General features: G+C 38.9%; 1 protein-coding gene and 1 long non-coding RNA gene across 2 annotated transcripts in view; one reads left to right on the top strand and one right to left on the bottom strand.

Moving 5' to 3' along the window:
- LOC132425725 (uncharacterized) overlaps window positions 1-22,509 on the top strand; it is a 211,695-nt gene that overhangs the window by 147,843 nt on the left and 41,343 nt on the right. The gene's annotated exons all lie outside the window — the stretch shown is intronic.
- Window positions 10,575-19,066, bottom strand: IBSP (integrin binding sialoprotein). Its single transcript, XM_060011598.1, has 6 exons — window positions 19,013-19,066; window positions 18,872-18,922; window positions 18,697-18,774; window positions 15,069-15,131; window positions 11,672-11,845; window positions 10,575-11,108 (listed from the first exon to the last, which is right to left on the bottom strand). The coding sequence occupies exons 1-6, from the start codon at window positions 19,064-19,066 to the stop codon at window positions 10,575-10,577; spliced, it is 954 nt and encodes a 317-aa protein (XP_059867581.1).

Genomic DNA, 22,509 nt, shown 5'->3' with positions numbered 1-22,509 from the left:
ATTTTATTTTTTAAAATTTTTAATTGTTTAATTTTTATTTTGGGGCTGCGCCACATGGCTTGCGGGATCTTAGTTCCCTGACTAGGGTTTGAACCCAGGCCCTCGGCAATGAGAGCGTAGAGTCCTAAACACTGGACCGCCAGGGAATTCCCTGGGTTGAAATTTTAGATAGTGAGGCCCAGGAGGGCCTCGTTGAGAGAGTGACTTTTGAGTAAAGACCTGTAGACATCTGACTCTCTAGGGGAAGAATATTCTAGGCGGAAGGAAGAGAAGGAGGAGAACCCCTGGGACAAGAGCCTGCTGGCTTGTTCCAAGACAGAGAAGAGGTCAGGTTGGCTGGATGGACTGCAGGAAGGGAGTGTAGCAGGAAACGAGGTCAGAAAAGTATTCAATGGCAGATGATGTAGCGCCGCTGGGTCATCGCGAGGCCCTGACTTCACCCTGAGTGAGAAGGAAGCCCTTGGAGTTCTTGGGCAAAGGAGGAACTGAAGGAGGGACTGAGTACGCAAAGGCAGAGACCGGCGAGGGAGCTCTTGAAGTAATCTGGACTTGAACCACCAGGGGTGGTGAGAAGTGGTCACGTTCTGAATGTATTTGGACAGTAAAGCCAGTAGGATTGGCTGACGGACCGGATGTGGCTGGGAGAGAAAATCAAGAAGCAAGGATGGCACCGAGGTTTTTGCCTTGAGCAACTGGAAGAACAAAGTTGCTCTTTAGTATTGTTATGGGGGAAACTGCAGGAGTGGTTTAGGGGGAAATATGGAGAGTTTGGGTTTGTATGTGAATGTTATAAAGTGGTCAATTTAGGACGTTGACTTTTTCAGTGAAACGAGTGGCACACGCATGTTGGAATAAGCTTTTCTGGGGCAGTAGTTGGCCCAGTCTGGCTGCCAAAATCATGACTGCAGTAGTTCAGGAGGCTCCATTCAGTCTAAAATATTATACGACCTGGAGGGGTAATTAGAACTTTATGTGAAACATCAATAAAAGATAATGTAAGAATTGTTTAACCCATACTAAGGGATAAGAACTACCAATAGCTAAACACAACGTTAACAGACTATAAATGATATTTAATGAGATTTAAATGTAAACTCCCAGTTTCTCCTAACTTTCAAAACAGACAAAAACCAAAATAAAACAAAGAAAGCAGCCCTTAGGCAGCCTTAGCTGAGAGAATGGTTTCTTTTCTAGTGCAGGCTGAATCCCTATTTTTGATCCTCTTCTGAGTGTACGTAGCTGGTTCTTAAAACTTTTGCCAGGATTAGAATTTTAGCTTTTAGGTTGGGGACACTGCTGACTCACAGTCGTTCAACCATGGGGTTTAGAGTATTTGACATTGTCATTGACAGTGGAGACGTTTAACTGGTAGCTTTGGAGTCAAACAGACCTGAGTTCAAATACTGACTCTACCTCTTGTTTGCTGTGGTCAATTGCTTAAGCAACTAAATTGAACTTCTGTGAGCCTCAATTTCTCCATATGAGAATGGGGAGCATCATAACAAGCTGAACTTTCATTGAATGATTACTATGATCCAAGTATTCCTCTAAGTGTGGTATATTAACTCATTTAATATTTACAAAAACTCTATATTGTAGCTGTTATTATCACGGATTTTAGTGATAAGACATACAGCAATTAAGTGACTTGCTTAAGGTCATATATCCAGCAAATATAAAAAGCCAGAATTTGGGCTTCCCTGGTGGCGCAGTGGTTGAGAGTCCGCCTGCCAATGCCGGGGACATGGGTTCGTGCCCCGGTCCGGGACGATCCCACATGCCGCGGAGCGGCTGGGCCTGTGAGCCATGGCCGCTGAGCCTGTGCATCCAGAGCCTGTGCTCCGCAACGGGAGAGGCCACAACAGTGAGAGGCCCGCATACCCCCCCCAAAAAAATAAATAAAAATAAAAAGCCAGAATTTATAATTAAGCAATGAGGGTCCAGAATGAGGTTTGAAAACCACTGCACTCTACTGTCTCTTACAGTCTGCATAAACATTAAATCAACAAATGTTCCTAAGTCTAAACTAAATGATAAATACATGATAGCTACCCATCCCACCCATTCTTCCCATCATTATATAATAATCTGGCATTCAGATGACATCCTTCTGCATCTCTTTTCTGTCCTCTCTTTATCTACCAACCATGTCTTCTTTTACGACTCAATTGTTGAAGGGAAAAAAATCAATGAAATGGTGAAAGAAATAATAGAGTTGACGTTTAAGAGCAAATGGTGGGCTGTTTCTCTAGACATCACAAATATTAATGACCAGAATTTCAGCAAAATGTAAAGGACTTGGCAGACAGAGAAAAAGGCTAACAGGAAAATGGAAGGAAAGGAAAGGAATGGACAAGCAGCAGTGTTCAGTCAACCGTAAGACTGAACAGAAACATACAGCTATATAAACAGTAGACAGATGAGAATACCACAAAAACCCTCACTTTAATATTCTCTTAACGCGATGAATTATTCACAGATTTCTAGAGCACTTAGGAAATCCGCAGCGTTTTAAGGTTTTACGCTCTTCCGTAACTTTAGAGTTTATAAGTAACTTTATACTTTTGAATGATCAGGTAGAAGTAAGCACCTGGTATGTGCCTCATACATGGTGCAACTTTAGAAAATGTTAGGGTGTTTTTCATTAATATTATAGTTTCAGATTATTTCTCAAATGTGCTTTTTCTTTGCCTTTCCTTCTTTCCAAAGAAATTTAGCAAGAGATCTCCCCTTTATTTAAGTGATGGGAAAGTGTTTAATTCTATCTAGATGAATCTGTGTTCTATAAGAGAAAACTCATAGAATGTTAAGAGAAAAGTTGACTTAGCTACCAGTCCTACCAAGGAGTAAACTGGCAGTAGCTAAATATATATATACTTCCAAAGCTAAAATGAATTCAAAGCTCAAAAAGTAAAAATGCAACTTGGGCTTTAAATTTAGAACCTACAATTGACTAAAGCAAGAAGAGAAAAAAAGAAAAAAACATTGAGCCTATCAAACTTTCTGTCTAAAAGTTTGCCGAGAAGAAACCATGGGGAGAAAACCAGAGAATAATCATTTGCTAAAGTTCTGTGAAGTAGAGGTGTTACTGCTACCCTCTTAAAGCTTGCCCCCTGGGTTGAGCTTGAACTTCAAAAACTGAACATAAGTTTCCTAAATGTTTTTTGTGTAATAAACAGTTTTTCCATAACATTTCTTAGGAATCAAAGATAAAGACCAGAGTTCTGTAAAAAAGGTAATCTAGCCTCACACTATTTCTATTTACTTGGAAAAGACAACAAAATAAAACAAAATTAAGAAGGACTAGAGAAAAACAGGAAATGGACCCAAACTTTCTTCTGGTTCTCGGTTCATGGTTCAAGAACAGACATCTCCACCAATGACGCACCTGGCCGGAATCTCCTGGGCCGGGCTGACACAAGGAGCTGCTCCTCAAAGAGATTTTCAGATGGAAATAGTCCACAAAACTTGTTTCATCTTGTGCTGGCTTTTTCATTTCTTACCCTTCACTTTATTGAGAACAATCATAAACTATGAGCTAACTAGGAACCTACACTATCTGTTCCAGCTACTGGACCCTCATCCAGGAGTGAGGCTTTGTGTTTTGTCTTGTTTTGTTTTTCCATCTATTTCTGGAATCTTCCATCCATCTTCTCTATACTTGTGCTCTAGGTCCAATTGTTTCGATATACATTTTTTTTTTTTCTGTACGCAGGCCTCTCACTGTTGTGTCCTCTCCTGTTGCAGAGCACAGGCTCTGGGCACGCAGGCTCAGCGGCCATGGCTCACAGGCCTAGCCGCTCCGCGGCACGTGGGATCTTCCCGGACCGGGGCACGAACCCACGTCCCCTGCATCGGCGGGCGGACTCCCAACCACTGCACCACCAGGGAAGCCCTTGATATACATTTTTTAAAACTTAGGATAGTAAGAACTCTTTTTATTTTCTGGGATCTTGGTCCCCAACTTATTCTTAACATTATTAGGTGACACATTTCTCTGTATCATCATAGGCAGTTAGAGATAAATATATACTATGCATATTTCTGAAATAACTGAAATAGCGCTCTATTTTCTAATTTATATATGGAACAAATACTGAGTTTTCCCTTCTGAAACAGTGGGGGGATCTCCACAGTGTTGTGAATGGAAAAGAAGGGCCCTTGTTGAGCATCTCCTCTTTACCATATGGACCCTTACAGATTTGTCAAGGCTTTAGGCATTTCATAGAATCATTTATTCCCCATTCATCTCCAGAAGAGAGTGTGAAATGGGTGTGCTGGGACTTGCCCTGTCTTTAGCAGAAGAAAATGTTTCTGTTTTAAATATGTTCATTCATGAGGATCAATATTCATCCTGAGTTTAAAAAAGGTCGCGTTTTAAAACGTCACTTACAACCAACTTTCTCATCTACCTCCAAATTATGGGGTTTTTTTTTTAGTTTTTATTATTTTTTTCTCTTAGTGTTTGGGAATTTCAACAGAAGTACATAAAAATTTCAGCCAGATACGGAACCACAAAGGGTCACGGAGTAGCATGAAGCTGGCTGTGTTCATTTCTCTGGGCTATTTGTTTACCCATTCAGCTATTACTGGCAAAGGGAAGGCATGTCAATATAATTTGCTTTTATTTTTATATTAGAAAGATGTCTTACTACACCTTAAAGTGTAATTCAGAGGGTGTAGTTAACATGTAATTATAATGATACCAGGCTTTTCCTTCAGGACATGGCGACATTGCTGGAAGAAGCTGTAAGGCTTCGTTGTGTGACCTCAGGAGGGAAATATCTCTCATTCCCAAATAGTTCTTGCCATTTTGTTGTGCAGGACCAAGTATCCTCTTAAGAGACAGAACATGATGACATATACCAGCTAGTTATTCATCGTATTGGACACATACTATATTCATACCTAATTTCGGCATATCTTGTCTTCTCAGGTTTTAAACTTCGTGTTTATATGTATTGTGTTATCATTTTATTTTAGCTCTCCTCTCATGACTGTCTTAATTCTCACAAATTCTCAGAATTTTTTCTATGCTTGTCTGTTCTTGTTTCAGTTATCTATTGCCATATGACAAACTACCTCTAAACTTAGTGGTTTAAAACACCCATTGATTGTTTTCTCTCAAGTGTCTGTGGGGTGACTTGTGCTGTGCTGTGCTATCCTCAGATCTCTCATTTGGGACACTCAGACAGGATGGGGGCAGGACTTGTCTGAAGACCTGATTGGGCTGCACATCCAAGATAGTGCTTTGGTACTTCTTCATATGACCTCTCTCTCCAGCAGAACCAACTGGACTTCTCATGTGGTAGCTCAGGATTAAAATACTCAGTGGGTTAAAAGCTCATTAACTGGATTTGTTGGTCTAATAGTAGAGGTTCCCATGCAAATTACATTCTGCTCTTTCTCAGGGGGCTTCCCCGCTCCTGAGACCCTCTAGGCTCTCAAGAGCAGAAAACAGAAGTAAGTGAAGCCTGGAACTGTTAGAGTCATGGTCATGATATTGGTCAAAGCAGTCAGATTCAAAGGAGTAGGTATATGTTCCACGCCTTGGGGAGAAGTGGCAACGTCACATTGCTGAAGACTTGTGGAAGGGGAGATAGTGTCGAAGCTGTCTTTGGAGAATACAGTGTGCCTGAGTCAGTCCCGATAGCAATGCAGGCATTGAGAATTCACTGAAAATTACTCTTAAAATGTTTGGTGTACTTATATTAGTCTGTTTCTCTCCAGAGAGACAGAACCCATAGGTTATACACATAGGAAGAGACTTATTATGAGGAATTGGCTCACATGATTACAGAAGCTGGTAGGTCCCATGATACACCATTTGAAGGCTGGAGACCCAGGGAAGCCAGTGGTGTAAATCCAATCTGAATCGCAAGGCCTGAGCACCAGACGAGCAGCTGGTGTCATTCCCAGTCCAAGGCAGGAGACAGGTGTCCCAGTTTAAGCAGCCAAGCAGGAAGCTGCCTTTTTGTTCTTTTCAGGCCCTCCCTTGATTGGGTGATGCCCACCCACATAGGGGAGGAAAATCTACTTTACTGAGTCCACCTCTTCAAATGCTAATCTCATCCAGAAGAATGCTCTCAGACACACCCAGAAATGAAAACGTTTAATTTGGGCACCCCTTGGCCCAGTTAAGTTGACATAGAATGAACCATAGCAGTACTGGACTTGATGATAATTCATTCTACACAGTGTAAGTAATGGTTTACGTTGTGCTGCTGATTCCCCATCACTGTCCTACAGCTAGAATCAAAATCAAACTTTCCCTCAGCTGGCTAAGGGGTTAGACGTACCTGACAATCTCTGTCACAAAATTTCAAAAGATAATTAGGATAATGAAAATAGTATCTTCAAATATTATTTATTAGACATAAATAACATTCTTGATGTGTTCAGGTCCGGGAAGTGTCAGAAGCATGTTATTAAGCAGCTGCGGAAAGGAGATAGCTCACAGATGGCTGGATCAAATATGAGAAAATGTACTGCATTTTTAGTGAGTTCACTGATAGTTTGTTTATATCCTAAGTGATTAACCACAGCTAAAATTTTAAATTAATCAGTTCTCTATGGTTGTGACTTTATAGTCATCCGAAATGGAAATCAGCAAACTATGGCCTGTAGGCCAAATCTGGCTCAACAGCTGTTTTAGCAAATAAAGTTTTATCGGACCACAGCCATGCCCATTTCTTTACATTTTGTCTATGGTGGCCTTTGCTACAATGACAGATTTGAAGAGTTGTGACGGAAACCATATGGCCTGCAAAGCCAAAAATATTTACTTATCTGGTCCTTTACAGAGAAAGTTTCTGACCCATGACTAAACTAGTGAAAGTTGAATTTGTGCTTTAAAAAGTGATAAGACGGGCTTCCCTGGTGGCGCAGTGGTTGAGAGTCCGCCTGCCGATGCAGGGGACATGGGTTCGTGCCCAGGTCCGGGAAGATCCCACATGCCGCGGAGCAGCTGCGCCCGTGAGCCATGGCCGCTGAGCCTGCGTGTCCAGAGCCTGTGCTCCGCAGCGGGAGAGGCCACAACAGTGAGAGGGCCGCGTACCACACACACACACACACAAAAAGTGATAAGACAAAATTCTGTGCACACTGATGAAGGTCTTATCTTCTTGGACCCTGGGAGTTATGAAATACAGGGGGAAAGCCTCCTGAAAAAGAACAGAATACATCTTCCATGGAACTTTTATTCTTAGAACAACAAACCAAGTTAATGAGTATCTAACCCACTGAGGGCAGAAAATATTTACAAGTATTTGCACTTGGATAAACAAAAGGTCCACGTGATTGCTTCATGATTTCCTTTTAATTAATATTGATTTTTTTTTAAAAGTAAGACTCATATTTCTTGACATTAGACTATCCTTTTCAAAAGAATGTATTTCTATTTTTCTGCTTTTCTCACACTTTCATTACTTTTTCTCTTTGTCACTCAGAGGGATTCACTTTGCCTAGAGATGGATTGGGATTTGGGGGGTTTTTTGGCTGTGCTGGGTCTTAGTTGCAGCACGTGGGATCTTCATTGCAGCGTGTGGGATCTTTTAGTTACGGCATGTAGGCCCTTAGTTGTGGCATGCGGGTTCTAGTTCCCTGACCAGGGATCGAACCAGGGTTCCCTGCATTGGGAGCACAGAGTCTTAACCACTGGACCACCAGGGAAGTCCCGGATTGGGATTTTTTTTAATAAGAGGAATCCAAATGGAAAGAAAGTCAATGTTTTGTTTTTCAGTTCTGAATAGGCTCTTGAAACTCTCAGCAGAAGCAATTATTTTGAAAACTAAAGCTTTAGTTTTGCAAGATGAAACTCTTGTTAAGAGAGGAAAGGGTGATAGGAAATCAGCAGGGTCAGCCATGAAAGAGGCAGGGTATAGAATTTATGTAACAATAATAAATTGAAATGGGGAAGGGGGATATTCAGCGCTCCCTGCAGATTAAACGTGGCTCACCCTGGTTGCCAGCTGGGGAGGATATTGATTGAGGCATCATGTTGGAGGAGGTAAGAGGGACTTGAAGTGAGGGGATAGGGCCTAGGGAGACCACAGGGAGAGGGGCAGAGTCATCTCTCAGAAGCAGCTACCCTGTGGCCATGCTAATACCCCAAGGCCATCCACCCCTGGGGTGTGGGCTGAGCTGGGAGGCCAGTCAGCATCCCATTGCTTGGTGAGGGCCTACATGTCACCATGAATCATCTCACATAAGTAGCCCTCTCTCATGCTAAGCCCGTCTGAACTCTCCATGTGGTCAATGTTCTTTAAATGGTCTAGGACACTCATAAGTCTCCCAAACCTTGGTATCTGGAAGAGGTACATGGAAGAGCAGCTCTCTGACAACCTTGCATGGTCTCCATATAGACCATGTGGGCAAGAACTGACTGCAGTCCAACCCGAGTCTTAGCAAAGTGCCCTGTGGCTGGCCAAATCTAAGATTTGATGATTCTATGATATATTGTGATAGTTTGTGACAATGTCACAAATAAAGAGTAAAGATTACCTATATTGCTGAATAAATAGTATTTATCACACTGTTCCCAAGGCTTCCATCTCATGAAAAGCTTTTGCTTACAAGGAGGCATTAGGACAAGAAAAAAAATGATCTATGAGTTCGCAAAAGACAATTTTTATGACCAGGTAATTCTATTACAATCAGATGCACCTAAATGTTTCGATGGAGAAAGGAAGGGACTGGAGAGGAGAGAGGTGATGATCTGAGTAGCTCGTAATGGGTCGGACTCTAAACAGCAACCCACTGAGTATACTCCACATGTAGGAGGTGAGGGAACAAAGACTAGGGAAGGAAATTCATTTACTCTCGATAACACCATCATTCAAGCCCACCTAACTCCAGGGCTCGTGCATTTTGCACAATACCAGTCTACCTATATAGAAAGGTATACCAAAATACCTGAAAAATATCAGAGGATCCTTGCTTTGGAAATATTCTTTAGGGCTCAAGTCATAAAAAAACATAGTTGGTTCTAAGAAAATTGTGATAGAGGACGTCTCGTTTTTTCAGCAATGCCTTATCGTTAGAGATTTCCTGCCCACTCATGGCTCAACATCCATTCCTGATGAATATGCACTAATGAATATAGCATTCCTAATGAATATACGCTAATGGTCAAGAGAACAACAGATCCTAAAGCTAGGCTGCTGCGTTGACGTTGTGACCTGGTGCAAGATGCTCAGCCTCTTTGTACCTCAGCCCCTTTGTCAATAACATGGGCGAGAACAATAAAACCTAGCTGACAGTTTTGTGAGGGTTAAATGAGTTAGCAATAAATTACATTATTGGAATAATTGGGAAAATTTGAATATGGACTGGGTACTAGAAAATATTATCATATCTAGGTTGAATTTCTTGAGAATGAGAATAAGAATGGTATGGCAGCCATGTCAGAGAATTCCTTGTTCTAATACTAAATGCTGAAGTGTTTAGGGGTGAACATTGTGATGCCGTGATGTCTGCAATCACTCTTGGCACTCTTCATATATATATGAAGAGAGGCACACAGAAATAGAAAGAGATAAATATGGCAAAATGTTAACCATGGGTGAATTTAGGTGCTCATGTACTAGCCTTCCAACTTCTCTGAAGGCTTGGCATTTTTCAAAATAAAGAGTAAGGAGATGATGGGTTGATGTTTGTGCGTATGTATAAGAGTTTTCTACCCCATCCCACTGCTATGCCACCTAGAACCAAATCAATAGGAGTAGGGCTGCCAGATGTAACACAGGACAGTCAATTAAACTTGAATTTCAGATAATGAATCATTTATTTAGTATAAATATGTCCCACATATTTCACAAATGCCAACTATTGCATAGAGCATACCTATACTAAAAAGTTACTCGTTGTTTATCTGAAATTCAAATTTAACTAGGCATCCTACATTTTTATTTGTCAAATCTGGCAACTCTAATAAAAGCTGTTTATTTCCCTGATATATGTGGCTGAGCCCGCCCACAAGCATTTCAAACTCTTAGTTATGTTGATTTATCCGTGAAAAAGATGTCTATCGTCCTTCTTAGTTTTAAACCATAGAGGAAGTAAGCTTTCATACTTTAGCTGAATCGTCATCCAGGTCTCACTTTTCTTCATTCTGAATCTCTCATTTTTCTTCTTAATTATAACACATTTGAAGGATTGCATTTTTATTTGTGATAAAACCCATAGATAGAATATACATACAGGTCACATCAAAATACATGAGGATGCTAATCAACCCTAATAGACAGTGATGGATGGGCAGTGTGATCAGAGAACTACACGTTTATTGTATACAGCGTCACTGATGGCAGTGAATCTCTTCTAAGAAGCACCGCTCGGACAGAGGGTATGTTTTAGCCATGAGCGCAAACACGTTGAAAACACTATCTATAGAGCTACAACCTCAACATGTTCAGTCACACACGATCTCATGCATTGGTTAACCACTTTGGAACGGCAGCACCATTCCACATTATAATATGCACATTTGTTATATTGCACCTTCCTGAGTTGAACTTTGAAAACGGTAACCACACAAAGTGCCGGAACGGATGAATTCATCCCAGTCTGGGCCTTCACTGGTGGTAGTAGTAATCTTGACCGTCGTAGCCGTCGTAGCTCCGCCCTTTATAGTAGCTGTACTCATCCTCATAGGCTCGGTAATTGTCCCCACGAGGTTCTCCATTTTCATTTTCGTAGATTTCATATCCATTGTCGTACTCATTGGTGCCTGTTTGTTCATACTCCCCCTCATATCCAAGGGTGGTGGTTTCCCCAGACGGTGGTGGGGTAGTTCCGTAGATCTCCTGGGGTGGAGCTGTAGGTTCAAATCCACCATTCGGAGAGGTAGTTGCCTTAGAGGCACCATTGTCCTGGCCTCCAGCCACTGTGGTTCCTTCTGCATTGGCTTCGGTGACATCTTCTTCGCCTTCTTCCTCTCCATTGTCCCCACCGCTGCTGCCGTGGCCATTGTCTATCTCTGTGCTGTTGGCGCTAGTGCCATTTACGCCCTGCTCATTATCATCCACTTCTGCTTCATTTTCATTTTCTTCCCCTCCTTCTTCATCACTTTCCTCCTCTTTTGTAGCCGCCTTTCCTATATCCCCAGCCTATAAGGGAAAGTTTGAAGGAATCCAAATTTAGGTGTGAAAAACATAAAACTTAAGGCCATTATTTCATCCAACATAGGCTGTACTGACAGCCTTGTCCTACATGTAATTCTTAATTGAAGCCAATTTAAGTTACCAAAGAATTGGTGGGTTTTTAAAAATTCAGAATTAGTACCTTTGTCATTGGGTTTTGAGGGAGAAAAAAAGGTACCTGATAAAATAAGTCTCTGTGGGAGATACTTTCTATAGCTTTGCTACTCACTTTCTCTGTCTTGGAATCCTCTTCCCAGAAATGCTATGGCATCTCTCAGGACCTTTTATCCATTGCTAAGATGCTTCTCCTTAGTCTTCTGTGATAATATTGAAAGTCAGTATAAGAACATGGAAAGAGAACTTCCATGGGAAAAACCTTTCCTTATTTGTAAACAGGGACATTGTACCTGCTCTTACTTTTTCATTGAGTTAATGATGATAATATAAAATACTGTGTGTAGAGTGTCAGGATAACCTCAGACTTCAGTAAAGCAATGAGAGCAGATTGAACATCTTGGAGGAATTGTTACCTGCGTGGGAAGCTGGATGGCAGCTAGACCTATATACCCTGTTCCAGGTGCGGTCTCCTCTCCGTAACCAAGTGTGGTAATGGAAAGGGTGGTGTTCTCAGCCTCTGACTCTTCGTCTTCATTTCCCTCAGAATCTTCATTCTCTTCATTGTTTTCTTCTTCATTTGAAGTCTCCTGGGGTAAGTGTCCAGAGCAAGAAAATTTATTTAAGCTAGAAGATAACTCAAGGTTTGTTGTAGTCGTGAAGCATTATTGGAAAGAACGTCCTCCGTATCCCTCAGCCAGCTTGTCACCCAGTGTTGACAGTTCTGCTTCCTCTTGTGCCATTTGCACCTCTCACTTCTCGGAACTCAATTCAAAGTTTTCTCGTACTATTTACCTCACTATAGTGTGTTTTAGATATTTATGTGTTCCGTTTAATCAATTCAAAAATATTTGTGTAATAATTTCAGCATATCTGACTCTATGGTATCATACAGTACATAGCTTAGGCTCTGGAAGGCTTGTTAATAGCTGCTATGACATGACAGTTCGTTAATTATTGTATTTGCTGACAAATAAGCTGAGGACTTCATACCTATTTTAAAATTTTTAAATTCCTTAGAGCAGTCTTTTAAGGTAGGGTTGTAACTCACACCCTTTAGAAAAGGAAAGTGAGCTCAGAAAAGTTAAATAACGTGTTTAAAGTCTCATAGTAAGTGATGAAACTGTATCTTTCTAATTAAAAAAAAAACAAAAAACAAACCTGGGCCCTTTCTGTGCACCGTGACGTTTTTGATGACAAGGAGGATTTATGTGAATTGTCCACACTATACCTAGGATATTTTTTCAGAAAAGAATTCCTTATAGAAGCCCCTCTCTTCAAACAAGTTGATTGTATGTCGTATTTACTATCAAAAAGAAGTGAATGTATTTCATTTACTTTCAGGAGTATTTAAAGAAAAAGAGACGTATTAAATTCAAAATCCATCTGCCAATATATAAGCCAGTTTTGAGAGGTGGGCAGTATTCAAAAGATGTCAGGCATTTGACACACAATTTTGCTGTGCAAAGAAGAAATCAAACACTCCAAGAAATCCTTAGCGATATATTACGTTATTGCAGGAAGATGTTTCTTAAAAATTACTACTCCTCAATGAATGTTATTATCATCTTTAACATTGTACTATTTTGCCTTTTCTCCATGTTGTTAGGCAATTGTTTGTTGATCGAGGTAACCTCTCAAAGTAATTCATAGCTAATATTGAAAGTCAGGAATTCATACACAGAATTTATTTACTTTAAATGAGTACTGGAAAACTGAATTTTTTCAATGTGTTTTTCGAGGGATTGTGGAGGTCACATGCAAAAGAATATGTGCTGCATGATTCCATACATGTATGTATGTGTGTGTGTGTGTGTGTGTGTGTGTGTATATATATATATATATATATATATATATATATATATATATATATATATATATATGGAACACAAAAAGAGCCAGAAACAATCTATCTGTTAGGAGTCAACATAGCAGTTGCCTTTGGTGGTGGTTGATTAATAGATGGAATGGAGCACAAAACATGTGCTGCTTTTTTCTGTGGGTGCCGGTTACCCTTAAGTGCTCAATTTCTGACATTTCAGTCATCTCTAAACTTATGATAATTGTGTTATGTACATTGTATTTCAATAAAAGTTTTATAAATGTGAGACTGAATAATTTAGGAGAGGGGAAAAAATGTATGATCACCAAATAGAAGATATGCCTAAGCACCTTCTCATGGGAATACAATTCCTGGAGACTCTGTATTTAATCTGAATTGCCAGTGACATTTTCAGGAAGAGACGGGGACAAAAGAGGTTCTAAACTCTCTTCAGGATGGACGACTCCCAGGTTTCTTCATCCAGTTTTCCACTCTCACTTTGAATGAATGGTCTTTGGAGCATTTATTCCTCTGAAGTTTCAAAACCAAACCACCAAATATTGACTGGGCACTATATATGTATAAGAAACTGGGCTGGGCAGTGTGAAGAGATGCAAAAGAGGGTACAGCACTGTTGACCCTCAAAGCGAGGATTGTTACCTATGGCCTCTAGTCTCCTGGGTCATGGGGAGTTTGCAGATAAGTTCGGGGAGGACCAGAAATGTTCAGAGATTGTTGGTAAAATATCGAGTACGTGAAATTTCATCAGAATTCTAAAGGAGCCTTAATGTTTCTCCATCCCAACCACCATCGTAACAAATGAAGAACCACTGTCAAAAGATATGCAGTCTAACTGGGAAATCTAGCTGGTAAGGCAATTTTACAATCTCTGTACAGCAAGCAGCTGTAGTTAAATGGATTACCCTAGCTTAGTTCTTGTGTAAGATTGCTATGTGGAACTCCAGGCAAAATTTTGTGGGATTTAGTAGGTGGCCTTTTTCCTGGTACTGGCTTGACATTCTTGTAAGGTACCCCTTTAAAAGCTATTAGGATAAATTGTGGTACTAAAAAAGTTACTTTTATGGTTAAAAAAAAATCAGGCTAATTATGCGTCACTTTTAAAGTTCCCACACCATTTTGTTTTCAAGAGAGCAGACGTTTGTCCATTTTGAGCAGGCATTTTGATCCATTTTAGACTGTCATTGTCCCTTCATAAATAGCATCTAAGAATACCTGAATTTAGAAGGTTCCCAAACCAGTGGATAGCTATAATTGACTACCCAGGAAAATGTACCTAATTACTATGTTTCTATGGGCAAGAATGTCAGTTATAAACATGTTAGCACAATTTCCAAGTTATATAGATGAATTTTAGCCATGAACTATACTAATTTGTAGTACTATATAGGAAGGTATTTATACATCTTGAGCATTTGCATTTCTATGAAAACATGAATTTTATTAGTAGACAAAAAGACATATAAAATTCCAATCAGAAAGAACAGCCCTACTTTGTGAGTCAAGAAAGGCAGATGAACCACAATAACACTGTAGAGGATATGAGATTAGCTTTCTTATACTACCCACTGATTAAACTGAATTTTTAAAGTTTAGTCATTAAAACAAGTATTGCACTAAGTTTAGGATTATTGTATGTTTGTCTTTTACCATCGTGCTCTATCCGCCCAAATGTAAATAATACTTTCTTTCCTCCTCTCCGAATTTACATTTCTTCCAGTTAAAATAGAGATACTTTTGTATTCATATACAACTTACACGTAACTTTATCCCCAAACTGTAATAGTGTTTTAAGCAGGTCATTTTATTTAATCCTCATTTAAATAATATCCTCCTTGTCCAAAATAGAAGGCTGTGGGCAGTTGGTAACCTGGCAATGTCTGTTTGCTGAGTGTAGACTACAGGAGACTAGTTTTCTATTTGTTTTTTGTGCTGCCTGGTTCGCTATGAAAAAACCTGCAGAAATTCCTTACCTTTTCTTCCTCCTCTTCTGAGCTCTCACCATTTTCATTTTCTTCAGATAAGTCACTACTGCTCTAAAAAAAAATGTATGCATGAATTCATAGACATATGAATATATATGTACATACATATTTATTTACTTAGAACAGTTCTCATGCTACTGTGAGAAAGATATGAGGAGATTGGACATCTGCAAAACAAGGTTAGAGAGAAAGGGGCATTTTACAGTGATCGAGATATGCATTGAAATATTCCATTTTTAACCTCGAAAGCATTGACAGTGTGTTGAAATATTTTGTACGTAAAAACGAGAGCAATGAATGGCAGAATGGCTTAGCTCTGAGAGAATGAGAATTATCTGGTCCAATTTTTTTATTTTACAAAGAAGGAATCTAAGCCCACACGGTTGTGAATTCTCCAACCAGTTCAAGGCAAGTCTTGAGCTAAAACATCGATCTCATTGTTTTATTTTCTTTATAAAATATGAATGAAATGATAACTAGGCTTTTTACAAAATATAAGGTGTTACTGGATGATTTTCATAAATAATGAGCTCTCTTGGTGAATTTAACTTAGAATTTGACTTGAAATTAAATTTGCATATAATTTTTAGTACCTTTTAATCTAATTAAAGCTAATGCCTAAAATGAAGTGTGTGTGTGTGTGTGTGTGTGTGTGTGTGTGTGTGTGTGTGTGTGTAAAGTTATATAAGAGAAAAATTCATTTACTTATTTAGGAAATTTATGAGTACCATTCCTCTAAAAAGCTCAATATTGAATGAGAATAAATTAAACCAAGGAGTCTGCATATAAAAATAAAATTATAAGTTAATGAGCTTTGCTACTTTTTAAAAGGAAAGGTATATCTAAACATCTGTTATCTGAGCCTTTAACAGTGGAGGAGATTTTTCCTCTTTCTCCCAATGTTAATCCAAATTGAACTTTCCTTCTTCCTTCTGCAACCACTCCTCAATGACACTAAGCATACGAGTAGATACCTAACTTAAGATTCTGTCATTTTCTGCTCTGCAAATTTATCTTTGATTCTGGTGACTCAGTTAAGTACCGTCGGTCTTAGAAAACATAGCTGCGGAAGAACCTTAGGGTTAGAGATCAACATGAGGGAATATTCTTGTCCCAACCCCGCTCAGGGCTCTCCCTGTTGGGCTCATTCTTCAGATGGCCAAGCCATCCACCCGAGGAAAGGAATGCTTGTCTCCTTGAGCCAAGAATAATCTTGGGTGGAAAAGAGAATAATTAGACCTGCTCTTCCACTGCTATGACCTTAATGGCTGTGCCTCCCCTAGCCCAGAGGTGAATAAAGCATTAGATTCTATTGGAACTATTTCTGTTTGTTAGTTAAATTATATAGAGAGGACAGCATACTTTGTCTCAATGGGAATGTTTTAGTCATTTTACAAGCTTTCCTTACCTCTAGCTTTCATCTTACTCCAACCATTTCACTCTTCAATTAGTATCTGCAGTGAGGACAGTTTTAAAACTGCATGAAATGCCTTGAAGACTTAGCATTTCTTATTTTCCTTTCTTTCATTTACACCTTATTACCAACTTGTCAATAAGTCTTATTGATTCTTCTGGAAGTCTTTCATATACTCCTTCCAACTTCTATCCCTACTGCATTTATTCACTTCCAAAGTATATATTCCAGGCACTGTACTGAGAATGAAGGTCGTAGCAAGAGAGGAAGTTGGAAGTATGGGCAGTTCCCCATGTCAAGTACTGTGATAACTGAGATGAGTCTGATGAAAGAAATTTAAGATAAAGTCCCTGCTGTCTAAGAGTTCACACACGAACCAAATAGCATTTTAATCATAAAAATACAATTTCCTCAGTTAAAAATGCTTAGGGTGTTAAGCTTATTGATACTTACATTTCTGTAGTCAAGCAGATAAGCTACAATGGACTGACAGCCTTGCAATCAACATAAGCTATTTCATGCAAGTTGGTATTTTAGAAAAGATTATATATAAACACAGATCAGTTTGAATAAAACACGAACTTCAAAGCCAGTGCAGCTTAATGCATTTGGGGGTGATAGTCTGGGCACTAAAGACTTAAAAGACTTAAGGAAATAAATAATAAGGAGCTATGGAAACATATAAGTAGACATGTAGGGAGAAAAATCTTGGAAGTCAAACTTTGTAAAGTGGGATGATAGATCATCAATACTAGATCAAACTGTTGGATCAGGAGATATATTTTATTGGATTATATTTTGAAAACAGCTGTCTTATTTACAAATTCTACATTGGTTGAGATAAATCTATCTGCATATAATCTGTAGAAATTTTGTATATGAAAGATCTGCTTAAAAATCTATGAACTTTGGGTCTATCAGTAAGGAAAAATATGACCTCTCCTACTATCTTTTCACTACAGACATTTGAATTGGGCCACACGTAGATATCTATAAAAATTTTTAGGTGGGAATACCTCCAAGTGTATGATATTTTAGAAAAGTTGAAGAGGTTGTCCGAAACGTAAATGTATTATCATTTCCATTTAAGTTTAAGAAAGACAACAAAGTTTCAAATGAGCAATGTTTATTTATGGGCAAACCAAAGAATGGAAGGCAATTCTGAAAACCCACAACTCTTGTATCATTGGTGCTCATATTTCTGTGGCCATACACATTCCCCATAATTATTATGGTGCTAGAAATACTTTAAGATGATCATTTCCTCCCATTGTATGAGCTGGAAGTGGGTTAGTCCAACATATGGCAGGATACTATGCCAAGCCACCGTGCTAAGGCATCGTTTTCAGCGGCCTTACTGCTTTTAGTGTCTCAGGAGACGGGGGTCAGATGGTGCATAATTGGTGCCCTGAGCCCAGACTGTATAGTAATAAAAATAGCACAATTCTGGTTTGTTGTCTATTTAAAATCAGCACCACACCCTCTAGTTTTCAGAACCCTCTTCACAGGTAACTCAGTAAAAACAGAAGTTCTTATTTTTAGTGTTTAGTTATTTTTTGTTTGTTTGTTTACAGGTTTTAAGGATGTTTTGTTTTTCTCACGAGGTTTTTAGTTTGCTTCTTGAATTTCTCTCTTTCCTCTGCATTCTTGAGCTACACTTTCCGTTAAAGTTATGCTCCAATATGCTGTATTGTTCTAGGGAACTACACAGGTCAAAGGTTAAGAAACTCTTCAGCAAACCAGTGGTTATCAGGAATTTTTTTAATGCTCTTTGTTGTTTATGAAGTCAGTTTTTTTCTCCTAAATTAAAAGCGTCTAAATTATTGGATATAAAACAGTTATATGACTGTATAATACGGCAATTAGTGGCCTTATCACTGACTTAAATGTCAACAACTGATAAAATTGTCCACTTTCGTCAGTGAATTAGACAAAACACCTGAACTCAATGTTCTGCAGTGTGTGCTTTCATGATGTCACTCTAGACTGGGCCCAAATGAGTTTACTGTCTATGTGTGTGGCTCTGCTTTACAAGAAAACCTTAGGAATAAATTTTATTTTATTATATTAAAAACAGACTGCTTGTAATCAGTGGTCTTTCTGGCTGAATTTCAGGGAGAGTTGAATTTAGGTGTTTTACAGTTAAATTTGATTCCCTTTCAATTGTAATGGGTGAGAAGGAAAATTAAGTTGTACACTTACCTGAACCGGAAATCGTTTTAGAGGAGGATAAAAGTAGGCGTGCTTGTAAAGGTAATATCGGGGCCTGTACTTATAGACCTGCATGAACACAATAAATGGTACATTCATGTTTCATGTGCAGTAAGTCTAGAGGGAGTGTAGTCAAGCCAAGGAAGTATATGCTAAGGTGAATTACCCCATTTTCTTCAGAATCTTCTAATTTGCCTCTTCGATGCAAATTTTTCATCTGTTTAAAAGAGCATTTAATTATTACATATTCTCTCAATACAAAAAGACAGAAATGGAAATAACCATAGGTTTTGAATAAAGAACTTACTGAGAGAGCACAGGCCATTCCCAAAATGCTGAGCAAAACTAAAGCCGTCTTCATTTTGCTTCTGGAATGAATGAAGTGGTAAAGTTAATGAGTAAAACTAAGAATGTACCCTTTTTTGCTCATACTAGGCGATGTATTTAATTGTTTTCATTTTTGTCCAATTAGAGTTTTGACTAAGTAGGACCAAATTTCTGCTTTTGTTCTCAAATTGTTCCTTCTGTGTAAGTGGTAGAAGACTGACTTTATCCATCTAGTTGAATAATCATGAGTTCCGTATTTGGTTTTAACCTGTCTGCTCTGATTTGTCAGTGGAAGACCATTTCATCACTGCCACAGGCTTGCATGTTCAGTGTACTTCATGTTGGGGCGTGGAAGCCTCCTGATGCCCTTGACGTAGAAACATTAGCTAGTGCAGTTAGATGACCTGTTTGTTTTGTTTATAATGAAAAACTAAGCAAAAACTGAATACATTCAGATGGTTGCTTTTATGCCAATTATCCTACAGGCTGTTTCCAGCTTCTCTATAGCTTTTGAAGTAAAAGTTTGTTTGTGGGCTTCCCTGGTGGCGCAGTGGTTGAGAGTCCGCCTGCCGATGCAGGGGACACAGGTTCGTGCCGCAGTCCGGGAGGATCCCACATGCCGCGGAGCGGCTGGGCCCGTGAGCCATGGCCGCTGAGCCTGCACGTCCGGAGCCTGTGCTCCGTGGCGGGAGAGGCCACAACAGTGAGAGGCCCACGTACCACAAAAAAAAAATAATAATAATAATAAAAAGTTTGTTTGTAAAATGTAGACTAGGAGGCATTTTCCCGTGGATATCTTAGAATACTTGATATTTTTTATATGTGTGAAAAGATCCATGACATGTGAAGTATTATTCTCATAACATGTAGCACCCAAATTCCATGTTTAAGGATGATTCTATGAGAAGAGTTATCAGAGTTCATCGTGGGATATCAGGGGGACATTTCCTCAAGTTACATTGTTCTCCAGCTCCATTTAAGCTTTCCATCACTGATGTGGGAGGTTGTCATGGAATGGATGTGGGGCTCTCCAAGGTCAGGGTGATAGTCGTGATGGAGACTTCAATTTTATGGAAGAATTGAAGATGTAACTGTCAGAATAGGAATACATTGTGAACAGTCCTGGGGTTTGCAGCCAGGCCAAGATCTCAGTTCCACATAGATTCCTCATAGGTAAAAGGAAAGCGATTGTGAAATTGAATCTTAATTTTATTCTATTTGATAAAATCCTATTTTAATAGAAGTTGAACAAACTTAGCTGAAAGCCACTAACACCCAGCACTTGCACTGACAAACACATTTAACTGAGAGTGCTTTCTCCTCCAGAGCGACAGTTTGGGCAACATTTTAGAAGCAATATGTAATGGGAATGGGAATTTCCCCATAAACACACTGGGAAAAGTAATATTTAAAATGTATGAAACGCATGTCATATACTATACACTGAAGGTAGATTCTGCATTTTATCGTCACTAGCCAAGATTTATTGCATCCTTATTGAGTATCTGATGCTAAAATAAACATTACACAGAGTAAGGCTAGAGTCCTGGAGAAGCTGTCTGGGGTCCTCTGTCACCTCTCTTTGTGGCAGAGTGGGTCTTTGATTTTGATGCCTGAAAACTGGCTCACCATCCTGTCTACTTTAGCAAAAGTTCTTGATGGCCACGCGGGGATAAAGTGGTTTCCCCTAGAGGAGACCCATCTGTCTAAGAAGCTCTCATTGCTACTGAGGGGCTCTGAACAATACTTTGACCTTGGCCACCCATGATGGAGCCCATCAACAAACAGGAAGATTATTGCTCTGCCACTTTATGAAAAGAGTTGGAGTAATTACAGTATCTTAAAGAGCTAAAATCTAAAATATGGAGAACCGTAGAAAGAGTTCAGAGTAGCAAATTTTCTCATTGCAAACCATAAAAACAACTAGATGAAAACACAACAGGAATAATATAAAAGGAAACAAGTGATTCATGTAGGTAGCAATTGGCTGCCTACATAAGTCTCATTTTATTTACTTTGTGATTCATCAAGAGCAAAGACCTCTATAGTGCCCACTACTAACCCAGACAACAATTAAAAACATTTTAAAGGATTGTTTTGAGAATCTAACTGCAAGTTTTTATTGGGAAGAGTATAAACTAACAACATCTCTTATTTCTCTAGTACTATGCATTTTTCCATTCTGCTTTTAGAGCTATAAGATATTAACACTTTGAAACCAAATATATAACATACTGTAAAATACTGTTTGAAGTACAGGTTAAGCATAATTGATGGAGAAATCAACATACATCGAGGCAGATTTGTAAATGCAAAACAGTATTTCAGTCAGATTACCTTGAATGCATCAGAATGAGTAAACAAATAGTTATCTGTGAGGTACAGAGGTAGAAAGTAGGAAGCATAATTTTCTAGTTTATGTACATAATAATAAGAACTTATTTACATGCTTAGGTTAATAAACTCAGCCTTTTGGAAAGAATCTAAAACATGAGGTACTAGTTTAATGATAAACAAGTGTTAAATTACATAGCAATTCTATACAATGTGTTAATATCCATATTTAAATAAAAAGTTCAAAACCAAGCCCGGAGATGTGAAATGTGGCGTGTTTGATTTTAAGATAATCAAGTCGTCATATTAAACCCTACCCTTTTGCAGTCCTGGAGTGAGAAGGCAGGCTCCCAGGAGTGAGTGACACAGATTGAGTATTTCCTCTGCTCTCTCACTCACTCATTCACTTGCTCTTTCAGGCTATAAACTCTTCTTTGCCTTCCCACAGCCAATCACTGTCATGGTCAAGGTGATGTCAGAATGTGGATTCTCACCAGAAAACCCCCGAACTTCCACACTTTTTCAAGACACAAGCTCAGCTGAATAAACATGAACTGTGGTTCTAGTGCCAAGAGGTTTGCATTGTGGAATTTAATTGAAGGTTTAGATGAAGATGAATAGTTTGAGTTCTGAATATATATAATAATATACTGGATTTGAATTAAAATAAATAGCAAAAGATTTAACCATTTAAACATTTCATAATTATACAAATTTTCATTATGTTGAAAGGAAGGAAAACTTACTATAATCAGATACAATCCTACATTATTAATTTAGTAAAAAAAAAGATACTAAATAATAAAGGAAAGAACCTGATAAACAAGTAATACTTTAGTATCAATTATTTTATTTTTTTTCCTGAAATATGCTTCAGAGACTCATAAATTAAAATTGGTGTAATTAAATGTCAAAACGTGTAAGATACATTTCCTGAAACATATTGCTGAGTATAAAGGTTTTACACTAAGTTTTTGAGGATTGTGCTACTGATACTAGCACAGTGTACCATACAGTGATGGTAAGTATGCCCTGGGTTGCATGGCTAGTAAATGGGGAATCTAGGGCTCAAAGTCAAGTCTGTCTAATGCTAGAGTCTACTTTTCATCACTATATATCCCTGCTGGCACATTCAGAAAACTT

Source organism: Delphinus delphis, chromosome 5, assembly GCF_949987515.2.
Source record: "Delphinus delphis chromosome 5, mDelDel1.2, whole genome shotgun sequence".
In the NCBI taxonomy this organism is placed as follows: domain Eukaryota; kingdom Metazoa; phylum Chordata; class Mammalia; order Artiodactyla; family Delphinidae; genus Delphinus; species Delphinus delphis.
This window is presented reverse-complemented; position numbering and strand designations above follow the sequence as displayed.